Source organism: Misgurnus anguillicaudatus, chromosome 12, assembly GCF_027580225.2.
Source record: "Misgurnus anguillicaudatus chromosome 12, ASM2758022v2, whole genome shotgun sequence".
NCBI lineage: Eukaryota > Metazoa > Chordata > Actinopteri > Cypriniformes > Cobitidae > Misgurnus > Misgurnus anguillicaudatus.
Genome location: NC_073348.2, coordinates 25,217,718 through 25,235,990, shown reverse-complemented (window position 1 = coordinate 25,235,990; position 18,273 = coordinate 25,217,718). Strand labels below are relative to the sequence as shown.

The 18,273-nt window shown below is 38.4% G+C and overlaps 1 protein-coding gene across 5 annotated transcripts in view; it reads left to right on the top strand.

Annotated features, from left to right (window-relative positions):
• The window catches only part of cadm2a (cell adhesion molecule 2a), a 670,454-nt gene that overhangs the window by 554,601 nt on the left and 97,580 nt on the right, over positions 1–18,273 (top strand). For 3 of the 5 annotated variants that reach the window (XM_055208557.2, XM_055208560.2, XM_055208558.2), the window contains exon 3: positions 14,808–14,834. The exons of the other annotated variants lie outside the window; for them this stretch is intronic. In XM_055208557.2, the coding sequence (XP_055064532.1) occupies positions 14,808–14,834 (27 nt within the window). The remainder of the gene's footprint in view (positions 1–14,807; positions 14,835–18,273) is intronic. 5 annotated transcript variants of the gene reach the window in all.

The following is an 18,273-nucleotide window of genomic DNA, read 5'->3' as shown; positions in this document are numbered from 1 at the left end:
TTAATATTGAAATTACCCGCGCTTGACGCCTCTACCGCAGCTGTTATGAACGCAGCATAACACGACTTGTCGTGAGACTGTGTCGTTACAACTGTAGCGCACACTCATAAATGATTTATACACTTTTCAATGGTCCCTAGCTGTCACTATGGCGGTACCCTTTAAAAAGTTCCTAATACATATCATTCAGATACAAAAATGTGTACTTTGGTACCAATTTGTACCTTTTAGGTACTATATGAACTGAAAGGTACTTTTTGAAACCGCCCCAGTAAAAGCTTGGTACCACTTTTTAAATTTTTTTCTGAGAGTACGGGCAAACCCAATTGTTGGGTAAGGGTTTAACAAACCTATGCTGGGTATTTTACCCAAACATGGTTTGAAACCACCTAACATTTTTAGACAGTTTTAGAGGATCTGTCCAAAGCAAAGGAGAACGTTTGTCATCCTATACTATAAAAGGTAACCTAATGCATTGAATCCAAGGTTATAGGGTTATATATTTAGCATTAAACGTTCAGTGTCCTTTTCCACAGTTTCTCACTGTCAGTCAATCTCAAAAGCTGTCTATACAGAGAAGAAATTTAAAACGACCCCTGCTTATTTTCTAACAATTTGATTGGCTCCTACCGCGGAGTGTGCATCAGGTCTTTGTCTCGGCTGACAAGAAGTCAGGCATGAAGGATATGACATCGTAATGAGTCACTGTTATCGCAGCCATTAGAAGGCCGGCACGTCAAAGTTTGAGTGACTGGTATAAGAAGGCCGACGCTAACGGTCCGCGTGGATCCATCAAGCGCCTGCCATTGTTCGCCCGTATTAGAGGGGCAGCTTTCTAATGGTAATTGAGTTTGTTTCAATTGGAGAAATCAGGAAAATGCCACCAGTCTCGCTGATGAGAGCCCTCGATTGTATTTTTTACAGAGCTGGAGAGGCTGCTTCACATAAATGATGAGACCGTCTCTTTTCAGGGATGTCCTGAGAGAGACTTCGGCAGTCCCGCGGGTCCCTCACGCATGCATATGTGGTGCGATGTAGAAGCTTTATGCTGATGTGAAATGCCAAGGGTGCGAGCAGTCATCCATCATTATTACGTTCATTGCTTCTGGTTGGGTTGAAAGCTGGAGACGAAGTTTATTCCCTATATTAATTATTCTTACTCTCATAGCAGCTTTCGTTTATTTTCGCTCTCTCTGTCGATTTGCGTTTCAGAAGAAAAGATTTCTTTATATTGTGCAAACGCCTTTGGCAAATTAGCAGGAGGCGGCACTGCGTGTTTTACACTGTGAGGTGAATCAAACAGATGGCGTAAACCATTTCTGCAGATTTAAGCGATTATCTGTATCCAATCTATGCCTTAATAAAACAATAATCACCACAAGAGCAAAGCTAAACCAGAGGGATTGTGGGTAATGTAGATCTAAAAGTGAGCAAGGAAATTGGATATGCATGGCCTACTGTAATGTAGCCTTTTATTCGTAAACATCTTGTCAGTAAGGACTAAACTGAGAAATCCAATTTTGTCAGGGTTCAGGATTTCTTAAAGGGACAGTGCACGCATTAAATTGTTTACTTTCATGTTCTTTCAAAAGCATGAGTGTGAATTAATAATGACTGAATTTAATAAATATCAGATCATACGCAAACCTACCGAGCCCCTATGGTGACATTGGAGTGAAAAATCAAAAGTTTAGTTTCATGTGCTCACGCCAAACTTTCATGTGCTCACGCAAATTGTTTTTTAAAGTTTAGTTTTCTCGTGCTCACGTGAAACTAGCACGTGCGCACGTGAAACTACCGTGTTAAGTTTTGCATGCTCACGTGAAACTTTCACGTGCGCACGTGAAACTTTTGCTTTCACATGCGCACACGAAAGTTTTACGTGTGTACGCTCAAGTTTCACGTGAGCATGCGAAACAAAACGCGGTAGTTTCACGTGCGCCTGCGATAGTTTCACGTGCGTACGCAATAGTTTCACGTGAGTACGCGAAACTAAACTTTATTTAATTTTGCTCCATGTCCCCTTAGGGGCTCCGTACAAACCCACAACATCGCATACTATTAATAAGAAAAGTACTTGAATTACACTAATGCAACACGGTATATGAGCTCTATGAGTTATTGTAAAGTGCTTAACTGTCTCCAATGCTCAGAGGGACAGAAGTAATTTATTGGAATTTAAGTTTTAGCATTTTATTTCAATAATACCAGTGTCAGACATAAAGTACATTTGTAAGGGAATCCTCTGCGGGCCGTGCTACTCGGCACTGCTGTTCTAGCCCAATTTCATTAGAGCCACATAGTTGAAAGCAATATCAGATGTCAGCGAAACAGCAGCGTCCCGTAGACTACACTAACTGAAACGTTAAGCTCCTCAGCTGGGTTTTGAGATTGAGTCTTACAGTATCTGCTTTAGGCTATTATCAGCCCCCAGTGCTGCTCATAGACACTCACCCTTACACAAAAATACAGCACGACAGCATTTTTAAGACCCCTGCTGTAAAAAGTGTGTGATTATGCAGTCAAAGGATTGTTTAACAATGCAAAATATATAGGCCTACTGTATATATGCAAAACTATTCCCATGCATCCTTTTACAGCAGAGCATTTATATTTATTTATGTATGCCTGTACCTGTACATAAAGATGCATTTACATAATAAAGGGTGTATTTGCTAAATGCATTAACTAACATGAACTAACAATGTGCAATATAATTTATTAATCTTTGTTCATGTTAGTTAATGCCATTACAATTGTTTATGTTAGTGCATTGTGCATTAACTGATGTTAACAAATACAACTTTTAATTTTAATTGTTCACTGTTAGTTCATATTAGCAAATGCATTAGATATTGTTAACAAATGCCAACTTATTTATTTACAATTCAGGAAGTATAAATTCAGTTAAGCATGTCCCAACCTTTGACCGTTAAGGTAGAAGCGGAAATATAATATAAAACAGGAAATGACCATTTATATTTTTGCAGAACTTCTCACACATGTTGTTAGTCGGCTGATTCACATCAGCCTTGTCTTTCTTATGAAATGTATGGTATTTAAGTATTTGTTACCGCAAAATGGCTTAAAAATTCTGTATCACTGCGATAAATGCTATAGTCTCAATAAAGGAAGTGCTAAATAATGCAGAATCAGATTATGCTTGAAATGACACTTCGTGCAGTTACGGTACAGTTACAGAAATGAATTTGCTGATATCAACTTCTGCTTTTTCCTTTGTTAAAAAACTATCATGGATTATGAGAATGCACATGCTTTGTCCAAAATAAAATGGCATTTGAAAGGGAAAAGGTAGAAATCTATATATGTCTTTATTTCCATCATTTTAAAGCTCCAGCCCTTTTTTCAGAAACGCTCTCCTTCTGCGATCGGCCCTTTTCTCTTCATCTTTTCCTTTTGAAGGATTCACACTTTCCTCATTACAGACATTGTGACGTTCAGATGCACAGCTGTTCATTTGACATCCATTGATGATGGTTTTTTTCCTCTAGAGTCGCCAAACTTCAAAACTCCTCTCAGATGTCTTTGTTAGCAAGTTTCCACAAAGTGACAAAGTGTGAGGAAATAAAATGAGAGGCAGGTCTTGTTATGAAATATTGACGGCTTGACATTTACTTTGTATGGTCTGTATTTACTAAGAGGGTTAATGTGGCACACTTTACCTTTCCCGTTTCTAACAATGAATGTGTCGCACCAACTTATTCGTTTTTTTTTTATATTTAAGCTGAGGCTTAGGATAGGTTTTTATTACTTATGGGATAGGTTATTTAATCACTGTGTTTATTTTATTCAGATTTACCTTGAACAATCATTCTTTGAGGCAATGAGTTTGAATCGTCTCTTCGCTTATTCTTGACGGTTTCATTATTTCGACTGGGTTTGAAGATATCGCCTCTATTCTCTTCTCTCTTTGATGTGCCGAAAAATTATATTTCATAGTTACCGGGTCTCTGGCGTTGGCTGCGGCGTGCGTGCCTGTGAAAACAATTTTTCGGCCTCCGTCCATCAATCATAAGATACGAGCTCGCTCTAAACTATTCATTTGAAGAAACAGAGCAAGCTGAAAGAAAAAATATATAGGCGTTTGAGTAATGGGCATAGCCGAGCTGTCTGTCATTCTTAGCTGTACCTGTTTGACTCCACTCATTTGAAAGATTCATGATTTCTATATCCTTCAGCTTACTGGAAATTGGAAAATGTAACACCAGCACATAAAGGATTTTTTTAATGTCCAGTGTTTTATAGAGCAGCTGGTCCCGCTCGCTACAGGGGGTCTCAGGTTTGACAGAACAGCTGTGTTAAACAAGGCCTGGGGAGACGGGCAGATATTTAAAGATGAAAGTTATGTCCTTTTCACTTTCCCCTTTAAGAGAAATATGACAGAACGTTTCATTGAGTCGTTTTTTACATCGTGACCTCAGGGGTGAATTGCATATTGACTAGAATGGTTCATAAAATGTTGAGTGTAAGTTTTGTTGATAGTCTATCAGGTCAGAAAAAGACTTATTGGGCATTTGAAAACATTTTTCAGTTCTGGAGAAGGGTCTGAGACCATTACAGTGACTGCATTGCACATTACATTTGGTAACTAGTCAGATAAAATTCAATTCTCAACCTCTTTTTTTACTATAGTAATACACTGGAATAGTCATTATCATTATGGTAATTTTCTAAGTATACACTTTATGGTATGTAATGGTAAATGTGACAAACCCAACCCATTGGGTTGTGACTTATGCTGGGTTGTTTCAATTTAACTCAACAGTTGGGTTTGTCGCTTTTTGACCCAACGGAGGGTTGAAATAACCAGGGTTATTTTATAGAGTATGCTGTGATGATCTGGACACTCCCCCATCTGTTATTGGTCATAGAAACTGATTGCCCCACCTCCAAATTATGCCATTGGTTGTACCATTGTTGTGTCAGGCTGGTCAGATGGCTAAGTTGGGTTGGGTTTGTTGCGTTTTTCACTTTTTGGTTGTCACTTTTTGACCCAAAGCTGGGCTGAAAATAACCAGGTTTTTTAGAGAGTATGCCATGATGTCCTGGACACTCCCCCATCCGTTATTGGTCATACAAACTGATTACCCTGCCTCCAACATATGCCATTGGTGATACTAATGTTGTGTCAGGCTGGTCAGATGGCTAAACAAACCAGGGCAACCTTGGTCCAACTTTGGGTAAAACGCTACAGTTGGGTTTGTTACTTTTTGACCCAACAATGGGTTGAAAATAACCAGGGTTATTTTAGAGAGTATGCTGTGATGATCTGGACACTCCCGCATCTGTTATTGGTCATAGAAACTGATTGCCCCACCTCCAAATTATGCCATTGGTTATACCAATGTTGTGTCAGGCTGGTCAGATGGCTAAGTTGAGTTGGGTTTGTTGCGTTTGTCACTTTTTGGTTTGTCACTTTTTGGTTCAACTTTGAGTGAAACGCAACAGTTAGGTTTGTTACTTTTTGACCCAAAGCTGGGTTGAAAATAACCAGTGTTTTTTAGAGAGTATGCCTGTGATGTCCTGGACACTCCCCCATCTGTTATTGGTCATACAAACTGATTGCCCCACCTCCAACGTATGCCATTGGTGATGCCAATGTTGTGTCAGGCTGGTCGGATGGCTAAACAAACCAGGGCAACCTTGGTTAAACTTTGGCTGAAACGCAACAGTTGGGTTTGTCACTTTTTGGTTTGTCACTTTTTGGTTCAACTTTGAGTGAAACCCAACAGTTGGGTTTGTCACTTTTTGACCCAACGCTGGGTTGAAAATAACCAAGGTTATGTTAGAGAGTATGCCGTGATGTCCTGGACACTCCCCCATCTGTTATTGGTCATAAAAACTAATTACCCCCCCTCCAACTTATGCCATTGGTGATGCCAATGTTGTGTCAAGCTGGTCAGAAGGCTAAACAAACCAGGGCAACCTTGGTTCAACTTTGAGTGAAACACTTAACTCGTCAATGTCACTTTTTATTGTCATCCAATCGCCGTGGAGGAGGGGCGGGACAAAAACCACAACAACTAACTGGCGCATCTTACAACAACTAATAAACAAAACAGAAGTATCACAGCAAACAAAGCGCTCGGCTCAAGAAATGATGCCAAGTGCCTACAGTTGGCATCTGCCTGGCATTTTCAGCTCTTTTGATGTACAAGCTCTCTAAGCATTCATACTGCCCTTATAATGGTTACATAAGCATTTCTAAAAATAAATAGTTTAGCAACTAAACTGAGTAAATAACATAAAGATATTCATGTGTGTAAGAAGGCAGGTGCTCTTTCCTAAAAAGTCAACCTTTAGGCCACAGCTATATATAATAGTCCCCACGATCAGATAGCGTGATTGTATATGAATCTAATCATAAGATCTGATCTGCACTGCTATAAAGCTATTAGTTATAGATATAGTTTGCCTAATTTACATAGGGTCAATGAAAACTTTCCCCGTTCTTGCAGGAGATTATTTGCATACAAGCATCCAGAGTCACGTATTGTTTGCGGGGTTGATTGTGTTTGCCGCTCAGCTGGGTCTTTTTGTTTATTTAGCTGATGAGCACATCGGTGCAAAGGAATACCGGAGTAATCACGTTAAGGATCATGAATCAAATATTCCAGATTAAATGAAAAACAAACAGAACGCTGCCTCTTTGTAATGCGAGACAACAAGGTAGACTGGAATAGATGTAATAAAGATGACTCGGAAAGAGCTTGTTTAAGTGGGCGTGATTCGATTTATTAGCCCATTTGCATGAAGACGGTCGCCATCGAACGATGACTCGCGGGTTAACAGAGAGGACCGGGAATATAACCAGATGATGTAATTTCAGTGCAATTCATACGCATTTGCTAGATCTAATTTGTTTGGCGCAGCTACCGAGCAATTTAGATTTTAGTTTGGGTGCGCGTTTATGTACCAAAGGAAATCATTACGTTTATGCATCAGACCGAGACTTTTATCAGAAGCAGCTTACTATACAGTGGATTCAAGCTATATGATGCATGCTTCAATATATGTGCATCTCATAAGACAACACTTAATAGGTAATTATTGAGTTAAATGAATAGTTAACCAACAAAAATCACTATTTACTTACCCTTAAGTTGTTTCAATCCTATAAAAACTTGTAATCAAGCAGTTTTGGTGCACCATTGACATCCATAGGTAAAAATACAACTATGGAAGTCAATGGGACTCCAATACTGTTTGGTTACAAACACCTCTTGAAATATCTTCATTTGTGTTAGGCACAGCAAAGAAATGTATACATGTATGTAACAACATGAGGGTAAGTAAATGATATTTGGGTGAACTATCCCATGCATTCGGGTTAGGTTCAGTTCGTGTGAAGGATATTGTGTTTGTCTCGTTCACACTTAATGTAAATCTCTCACAATGCAATAATAAAACTTTATTCTCACTTTATGGATGTATGATGTGTAGAGATGTTTTGGCTACTGTAGCTTAGATGATAATGGCTTAATGAGTTTGTTAAACGTCCCGTTTGAAACCATGTTGGTTTATTGCCTATAAAGAAGGTTTTTTCTTCCTCAAAATTGGTTGGATTTTATGAATGATTTTAGTTTTTCAAAAATGTTATGTATAATCAGTTTTAGTTCAATAGATAGCAGACTGGCAAGACAGACAATGACGCTATCTTACAAATCTGAAACATGCATGTTGGGTTTAAACAATTTAAACATTACCATTATTTTCATATCGTATATCGCATTATTTAGCAAGTATCACATTTGTATCACATATTTAAGACCATGTCATTTTCTCTTTACATTTCATGGATGTTAAAAGCGAGTGGTTTTCCAATGTAGTGCCCAGACGTCAGTGACAAAATGACATTAAGATTTCACGAGATCTTTCGTTTGTATAAAGTGTGGATGCCCGTGAGCAAAATGTACACTTAAACCCTGCCAGGTTGAAGTGATTAATATCACTCTCTATCGTAGCGACTGACACCCACACAAATACTGAGACTCAAAACATGTACATATTTTCTTCCATTTCATTACCTGTGGGAGTTTATGCGTTCCAGCAGAGACCACACATACTAAATTGAAATCTGTAAACGTGAAATATGCGTCTCAAAACAAGACAATAATAAAAGATGAAAATATTTGTGGCCGCCGTAGCAATAAATCAGCTGTCCCTGGTGGACGATTAAAGGGATGGTGGCAAAACATGGGCTAACAGTGGGAGGGCCGGTCTATTTGTTACACAAGCAACCTGTTCAGAATCAGCTCTTACATATCCAGCAGAGTTATTTTATTTACGTCCAATTATGTTAATTACTAATCATCAAACCAGTGTTATGTGCCATGTGCCAAAAACGCTGGTCTTTCATAAAGAATGCACCTGCTGTTTAACCGCCAACAGCATGCACTTAATTCAAAGATTTACAAGTTTCAAATCTCGGAAAATCGAGCGATGCCAGGATTTTACTATGAATCATTTATAATGTTTGTAGTCGTTGCATACATAATTTTATGACTGATTTTATGAAGAATAGCCTCTTTTGTGGTGTTCTTTTATGAACAATTACTCTGAATATAAAAAGCGTTAATAACATCATCAAATCTACATAATAACGTAATAAACACTAATAAACTGAAATAATCAAATTTACACCCCATGCACACCTGTATAGTTTTTACCAGGTACACAGACACACATCATTTCTTAGTGTTACTGTGATGGCATATACACTTACCTAAAGGATTATTAGGAACACCTGTTCAATTTCTCATTAATGCAATTATCTAATTAAATATATCACAACGCAGTTGCTTCAATGCATTTAGGGGTGTGGTCCTGGTCAAGACAACTCCTGAACCTTCAAACTGAATGTCAGAATGGGAAAGAAAGGTGATTTAAGCAATTTTGAGCGTGACATGGCTGTTGGTGCCAGACGGGCCGGTCTGAGTATTTCACAATCGGCTCAGTTACTGGGATTTTCACGTACAACCATTTTTAGGCTTTACAAAGAATGGTGTGAAAAGGGAAGTCCTGTGAGTGAAAATGCCTAGAGGTCAGAGAAGAAAGGGCCGACTGATTCAAGCTGATAGAAGAGCAACTTTGACTGAAATAACCACGCGTTACAACCGAGGTATGCAGCAAAGCATTTGTGAAGCCACAACACGCACAACCTTGAGGCGGATGGGCTACAACAGCAGAAGACCCCACCGGGTACCACTCATCTCCACTACGAATAGGAAAAAGAGGCTATAATTTGCACGAGCTCACCAAAATTGGACAGTTGACGAGTGGAAAAACGTTGCCTGGTCTGATGAGTCTCGATTTCTGTTGAGACATTTAGATGGTAGAGTCAGAATTTGGCGTAAACAGAATGAGAACATGGATCCATCGTGCAGGCTGGTGATGGTGGTGTAATGGTGTGGGGATGTTTTCTTGGCACACTTTAGTCCCCTTAGTGCCAATTGGGTATCGTTTAAATGCCACCGCCTACCTGAGCATTGTTTCTGACCATGTCCATCCCTTTATAACCACCATGTACCCATCCTCTGATGGCTACTTCCAGCAGGATAATGCGCCGTGTCACAAAGCTCGAATCATTTCAAATTGGTTTCTTTAACATGACAATGAGTTCACTGTACTAAAATGGCCCCCACAGTCACCAGATCTCAACCCAATAGAGCATCTTTGGGATGTGGTGGAACTGAAGCTTCGTGCCCTGGATGTGCATCCCACAAATCTCCATCAACTGCAAGATGCTATCCTATCAATATAGGCCAACATTTCTAAAGAATGCTTTCAGCACCTTGTTGAATCAGTGCCACATAGAATTAAAACAGTTCTGAAGGCGAAAGGGGGTCAAACACAGTATTAGTAGGGTGTTCCTAATAATCCTTTAGGTGAGTGTACAGCACATCATCTCAATCACTGCATGCATGCAAATTGAATGAATCTTTCGGCATATTAAGGCTACTAATGGTGGTCAGTAGTTCCAGCAGGCCAGTGGTTGGTGTCTGGGTTAACAAGGTAATATCATGTCATATAGATAACACAAGACCCAGACAAGATCCCATTTAGCCCAGCATGTACATTGTTAAAGACAGGAGATTTACAAAAATCCTCAATTGAGTGACTTGGATTAACCTGGATCCAGATCACAGGCTGTGTGTGTCAGGCACTGTACTCTTTTGATTAAGAGGGTGATTTTGATTAATTTTCTGGGGTAGAAAAAGAGAAATGCGAATGAGAATTGTACAGAATATGTCCAGATATGTGTGTTTGAAACTGAATACATCAGATCAAACGATTCCTCTGCGGTTATACCGGTATAATGTGTCGATACTTGCCGTCTGGAGCTTATTTGTAGATTCTCTTTCTGTCTTTAAAAGGCTTCTTACTCACCTCATCTTAGCAGTATAGTGTTATTAAACTTTGAAAATTGCGAGAAAGACAAAGCAATGGCATAAAATATTTTGAATGCATTAATACAAATAAATGGGGACTAAAGCTTGTAAACTTCAAAAGGGCTGCAAAAAGAGAAAGAGAGGGGAGGCAGAGTTATGTGTTTGTGATATAGTTTGTAATAGTACTGAAGCTCACTTATGCAAGAGATGTTTGTGTGTAATGCTACTTGCGGCTGAAAACAAAGCCTTGTCATTGAAATATGAGCTTATATTCTCACTTTGAACCACGCGTGTGTGTGTGTTACTATTGTTATTGTGCCTCATTGAACTCCACTGCAGGAGTGGAAACGTAATGAGCCCTAAACGCAGACTCTTCCTGATTTTATTTCATGTTATTTCATTTGATTTTATGCTATTTATTTCTCTCTCTCACCGGGGCGCTATAGCGCGGCGAGTGCTTGCGGCTACGCTAAATTGCCAAATTACCATTCTGCAACGGCACAAGCAGGGTATTAGCAATCAGATGCTATTGCCACGCTGCCACTTCTACAGCATTCGAAAGGTGCCGAGCACAGACTTCCGCTGTGATTTACACCCCATGTGGTATGACGATAAAGGGCCTCGGTTTAAATATTTAAAGGGCCCAAAAAAATGCTGAATCCAAATCAGTCTATAGCAACTATGAAAGAAAGAGAGAGAGAGATGATGATGTAAGCAAATGGGACATATTGATTTTATTCCTATTACATTTCATTAGATTTCTGTAGATTTATGCATCTGGCACACTTTAATCCCATACATATTTATCAGTACCCTGGTATCAAACCCATAACCTTTTGTATTGCTAATACAATGCTGCACCAACTATGCTACACCATCTATATTATACTCCTCAAATGCAGAGCGTAAAGATATAAATCTATTTTATGGGCCAATTTCGATCATCAGGCAGTTTTAGATTTGTATTTATTTCCCAAAATCCATCTACCGTGCATCTTGCTAATATAAAACTTAATGATCATTAGGAAATATGCCTGTTATCTCTAGATAGATGGTTTTTAAACTGACATGAATCTTTTTACTGATAGCGAACCTTTATCGTCTAGTTCACTAAAGGAATTATGCAAATCAGATAACGGCGCAAATGTGCCTGCAAATTTTGTGCCGAATGCAATTTTCACAGCGCAGTTCCTCGTACGTTTCTGCTTCGCGTCTCTCCTTTACACACATTTTCTCAGGTACCATCACCATAAATCTCACACGGTCACCATAAAACTAATCTCGGTTCAGCATAAATGACTGCCGAAATGGTGCCGATGTGAAGCGCTTACAAATAACAGACCATTACACATTAACTGATCAGCAGGCCAAGACAGATACCTGTAATTCCACTACAAATTACATTATATTGAGTTTCCTCTGAGGAATGTCGTGGACCGTCTGAGGAATGGAGCTGCTGAACTGGCACAATCCCATTGTCCACCAACGGTGAACGATTTCTTTAGCCGAGCTGAAATCAAGTCCATTCGTTTCTCTTGTTTTGGTTGTTCATTCACTGTAATGGTGTTACGGACAGCAGAATTTACTGCTTTGATTCAGGAGGTCTTTCCCACTAAAAGTAAAGTTTAGGGCTCGGGTCTGACTTAATAAATCTTCTCCAGACCAACTAGGGTAACAGGATCATCTTTCATTGTTTTTGTGAGCGAGTGTGCTTTTAGTGTAGTTTATCGTGCAGGGATGATATTTGCTCTGCTACAAGTTGTCATCCATGGTAACAAAGGTCTCGGCCTCTTGATCTTGAGTATTTCCTGGCATCAATAATGCATGTCCGTTGAATTATTCAGTGATACAAAGAATTCTCAAAATGGGATTGTGAGATTTTTTGTAACCTCTATGATTTTATGAGATATAGATGCCAACAAACCACTCTCTTCCAAAATCTAGCACTGGGGCGGCACTTTTTCAAAAAAGTACACCTTTGTACCTAAATAGTGTATATTTGTACCTAACATGTTAGGACATATTTGAAAGGGGAGTTTCAAGGGTGATAGCTTTTGTACCTTTTTCTGAGTGTATATATATAAGGGAAGTCCTTATATGGGCACTTTAAACGGAATAGCGCATGCACACACCGACCAAGAGCTGACACGAAATCAACATCTCCAAAGAAGTGTGTTGTTGTTGTTTGTGAGGGAAATTTAGGTTTGTTCAGCTTCATTAAACTTCATCAAATGTCTGTGTTTGGTTGGCAGTCAGTGCATATAATGTAAACAACACGAACATGTAGTGAATCATACCTGTAAGTTGTCTAGAGATAGTGGGATAATGTTTTGTGTGTTTTGCTTGCTCGTGATTCGATACGCCCTAGATACGCCTCCCGGAGCGGAAGGATACTACTTTGTAGGTACTTAAAGCAACACTAAAGAGTTTTTGCTCTTTGCTCCCCCTACAGGTTAGAAGCGGAATTGTCCATTACCACTGTCGTAAATAATTTAGCCTACAGCAGCAAAGCTGGCTCTGATTGGATTGTAGGTCTGCCGTAAAGCAAGTTTTTGTAGTTTTCACTCGAACTACAGGATCGCGACCCAACGGTTGGAAACTTCTTTAGTATGGTTTTGGCCGATTGAGGGCTGCAAAGCGAATGTGAAACTGCTGTTCACCCTGTTTTGAGTGGATAAACGACTGAAACTTTTTTGGAAACGTTATTTTAAGGTAAAAAAAACCTCTTTGGTGTTGCTTTAATATTAATATGAGATAAGCAGAAACAGAATGTGTGAGATTTAAAGGAAAACACCACTGTTTTTCAATATTAACTATGTCTTACCTCAACTTAAATGAATTAATACATACCTATCTTTTTTAAATGCGTGCACTTTTAATCTTTGTACAGGGCCCCGTGAAGGTGTTAGCATTCAGCCCAGCCCCATTCATTCCTATGGCTCCAAACAGGGATGAATTTAGAAGCCACCAAACACTTCCATGTTTTCCCTATTTAAAGACTGTTACACGAGTAGTTACGCGAGTAAGTATTGTGGCACAAAATAAAACTTTATCCTAAGGAATGAATGAGGCTAGGCTAAATGCTAACACATTCAAGAAGCGCTGTACAAAGATTAAGTGCACGCATTGAAAAAAGATAGGTATGTATTAATTCATCTAAGTTGAAAAAAGAACATAGTAAAATATTGAAAACAGTGGTGTTTTCCTTTAAAAAAAAAGTTAAGGGATATCTGTGTTAGCTTAATTTGATATGTTTTTAATATCTTTTACTGTACTTTCTGGTAATCAAATAGACCTAGTTGATGAATAATGCAGTTATTTCCTCTGTTCTTATTTTCTTCCCTCCTACACATCTGCACATTTTTCATATGCAACTATGTTTGACTTTAAACCAAACAAAGAGTTTCAAAGAACGCACATGTCGGTACTGATTGCACCAATTATCAGAAAGTCCTGTGACCCCACCAGATTTGTCAGCCCCTCCAAACTTGTAGGAAAACGCATTAGATGTATAGAAACACGAAACCAGTCATTGTACTCTATGCTTATTTTTATACATTTTAGAACCATTTTCCTCGTTCTCTAGTTTTATATATAATGTGGTGTGATTGTATTATGGTGTATACAATAATTAGGCGTTGTATGCGCTTGGCTCTAATGGCATCTAAATGGAAAGCTTTGTTAAAGGGGATGCTTTTGGTGCAAAACATGTCAGAAGATGGAGAGGATTAGGACTGTTTTGTTTGTCGGGCCTGAACAGCTTGTTTATGTCTGGCTAATTGTGAGTCTGAAGCAGAAAGCTCTTTGGTCAGATCAATAGCCATTCACAAAGCAATAACAAAACATGCTTCATTCGAGCAGAACTTGCTCTTTCGTTGCTCATGAGACCTAATGGAGATCTTAGAAATGTATTCACTTGTCTTAGATGTTCCTCCTTTTTATTATAGGCATTTCCCCCTCCACACAATTTCCCATGCATACTTGATCTGCATCAAGAGCTAAAATATGGGGTTTCATTACAACAGAGGCCTTGAATCACATACAAGTGTTTCAGGAAGTGAATGCGCTGATATGCGGCATTATTCATCATCAAATAAAATTGCAGCACAATTTTATCGCCAGCGTATTGTGAGCCCTGTAGTGGATGGTGTTTACAAATGATAAGCGCTCTCGAGCGGTTTTCGCTTTCAAGTGGCACATTGTTGCAAAGCAGACAGGTATAAATTAGACTTCCACACGACATGAGGAGCAGGGTGCCAATTTTGCACCAACTTGAATCTGGTCGGCTCTAATCAAATGTCTTCTTCTCCTCTTTCTCTCCCTCCAATCCTGTCTTTCTCACCCTCCTTCCCTCCGTCCTTCCCCTCCAATCCCCATAATGCCTCGCGATTCCAGTGGCGGCCACGAAAAACAAAGTGAGAGGTGAGTTGAATCCTCCATCTTCCCTGCTGCTTGATAAATAGGCAGACACAGTTCCCAATAAGCTGAACTGAGATAGCTGTCTTATCACTGCTATGAGCCAGGCAGGCAGTAGCGCGCTCTGTTCCCCCCACACACGGGGGGTACAGACCATTATTTTTGCTATTTACTGCCTTTGTCTTTGTCTCTACCCCAACCTTCCTCGATCCACTCCCTTCTTACCTTTGCTTTACTTTCCGTCTAATCTTTTCTTCCTTTATTTCATCTTTGCAACATAACAACGAAGCTGCTGAACAGTGCTGCATGGAGCTTCGTAGCATGTAGTAGCTTGTAGCAAGATGTATAGGTTAATTGTAACGTGAATGACCAACTAAAAGCATAATAATTGCATTTATCATGCATTTCTGCTGACACTTAAATCTAAAGTGACTTCAAGCTGTGAATTAAACCTACACTGTCAGAAAAAATGGTGCCTAGTTGTCACTGGGGCCTACATAATAGTACCTCAGAGGCACACATTGGTACTAAAGAGTGCATATTAGTACTTCCAAGGTACATATTGGTACCAAATATAGCCGCTGGGACCAACTTAGACTATTTATTTCTGACAGTGTATTGCATACTAGCCTTGGCATTGCTAGTACTGCAATGTCCCACAAGTAATCTATACTGGTAATGTCCTGAGTATTGTCACATTTTTAAAGGTGCAGTGTGTAAATTTTAGCAGCATCTAGTGGTGAGGTTGCGAATTGCAACCAATGGCTCAGTCCACTGCTCACCCCTCGCTTTTAAAACACATAGAGAAGCTACTGTAGCCGCCACCGGAAAAACATGTCATCGTCGGAGACAACTTAGTAAAAAAGTTTGTCCGTTAAGGGCTTCTGTAGAAACATGGCGGCACAAAATGGCGACTTCCACGTAAGGGGACCCTCGGCGTATGTAAATAAAAACGTCTCATTCTAAGGTAATAAAAACATAACGGTTCATTATAAAAAGGTCTTTATACACCCCTGATAATATAGTTTTGTATATTATTTGGCATTTCTGTCAAGAGATCCTTCTAAAAAATTACACACTGCACCTTTAAGTGTCATCTCTCTACACAAATGTTCAGACTGTCTGAAAATCGACTCAGTGCTTGCTGAGGCACGTTACTCAAAATCTGACTCAGATCTGCAGACTGGAATATTATAGTGGCTTGGTGGACGCAATTGCGCGAGCAACCCCATAGCAACATGTTTAATAAATCACAATGCATCAGCAAGTCTTGGCAAACACAGTCATGGCAGCATAGTCTGCATGAGAAAGCACAACTTGCTTTATTTATTTGTTATTTGATTTTTTTTGAAAATGTGAAAATATACTCGTAAAACTTTACAATAAGGTTGTATTTGTTAATATTAGTGAATGCATTAGCTAACATAAACTAACATTGAACAATGTAATTGTTTAGCCTTTATATTTTTCTGTTTTAATGTTAGTTAATTTCAATACAATTGTTCATGTTAGTTTTTTGTGCATTAACTATTGACTTCCATAGTAGGAAAAAAATATTACGGAAGTATAATGATAAATGATGAAGAAGATATATTGATAAATGATGGTAAGCACACAGTTGACGGTACCTATTGAATTTCAGCCTATATGTTTTTCCTACTATGGAATTCAATGGTTACAATGAGCTGTGTGCTTACCTTCATTTATCAAAATAAATGTTTTTGTTTTATCAGAGAAAAGAAATTCATACAGATCTAGAACAACATGAGGATAAGAAAATGGATTTTTGAATGAATTATCACTTTAAATTCTGAAATTTATATAAACTAAGATTAATAAATGCTGTAGTGGTTTTGTAAGTTCATATTTGTTAACAAATTTTTACAAATACAACAATATTGTAAAGTGTTTCCAGTATATTTTCAAATTTAATTAATTTGCTTTTAAAGCCATCGTCAATAATTGTGTATTTGGGTCAGTGACAAAAACGGTTTAATGAAAAAAATTCACATTTTTTATTTGTTTTTAAAAGCATGCACCAGGTTTATTTCAATGCACTGTGTATTTATGTAAATTTTATGCAATAAAAAATTAAATTTGCACCATTTTTATGAAGGTTAAGACTGAATGGATCTGAAAATGTCAAATGGTGTAACCACCAATTGCACCAAAGAATGAGAAAAATGAAATATTTTATCCACCTTGATGGCATATACGCGTAATCATAAAAAAAATTATATTTTATTAGTTATTTCTAAATATACATTTTAATGCGTTTTTGTAATATTGTCCTGACATATGCTAAAAACAGCTCTGTTTTCTAAATAATCTTTTACAAATTATGTAAAAATGTATGTAAAAAAATCATAATACACTAAACTAGATGATTATATTTTATTCCAATTTTTTTTATAAATATATTTATTTTTTAATTAAAAAAATTTTTAGTTACACCAATTGACACAGACCGGTTACACCACATTGACATTTTTGCAATTATCCCCCAAATATTCATTCAAAATGAAATATAACCAGAAATTTTAGACTTGGTAGTAATCTGCAAATTTATTTTGAAATTTTAACCCTTTTACATTTAATTGAACCATACAGACACAAAATAATTAACGTCACGTCATTGACCCATTTACAGTATGTAGAAATTGTTGATAGCCTAATCTGTAATGCGTTATCTGAATCTGTCTGGCTATAAATGTTTACTGATGAAAGTGAGACACCTAGAGCTGTAGTGTTTCAGTAATGTTGGCAAATGATTTTGCTTCACATAAAATACTAAATAAAATGCACCAAACACAACCTGAGCACATGGCAACGCATTTTATCACAGACATTAACCGTACGCTAAGCTGCTTCGTTGTTTACGGCTGTATTTTTAAAACTTTATTGTGACAGCACATCCTTCAGACCCCAGCTGTATAATTTCCTGCGTGCTGTTTGCCACATAGTTAGACATTAAATTTAAAAGATCCTTTTGCCTAAGTGGTTTAGAGTGAGCCAGTGAAATATTTAAAAGGGGAAGTTCAGAGCGGTTATGTGTATGACTCGGTGAGCCGCAAGGAAGTGAGATAACTTAGATTACCCGCAAACGCTCTCACACACACACACACATACAGTCAAACTGTTATTCTTCGACAAATAAGGCAATAGCCGGTTTATTCAAGTATTTATTATAGCAAAAAATGAAAATCTTCCCCTGCAGTTGATCTGATTGTGACATTTGTTAACTCTCCCGGAGGTGCGGCCGATTTTTGGAGGAAGAAAAACTATCACCTGCAAATATTTGTGCTCAGGTAGATGAAATGAGGCCTGTGTGTACAGAATGAGCGAGACGCTATCAGCGACAGAGTTCTCTGAACCACCTGCTCTCTTCATGAATAATGCATGAACCGCACTATACACACTCACCTCAGATGGCAATTCTACCTGT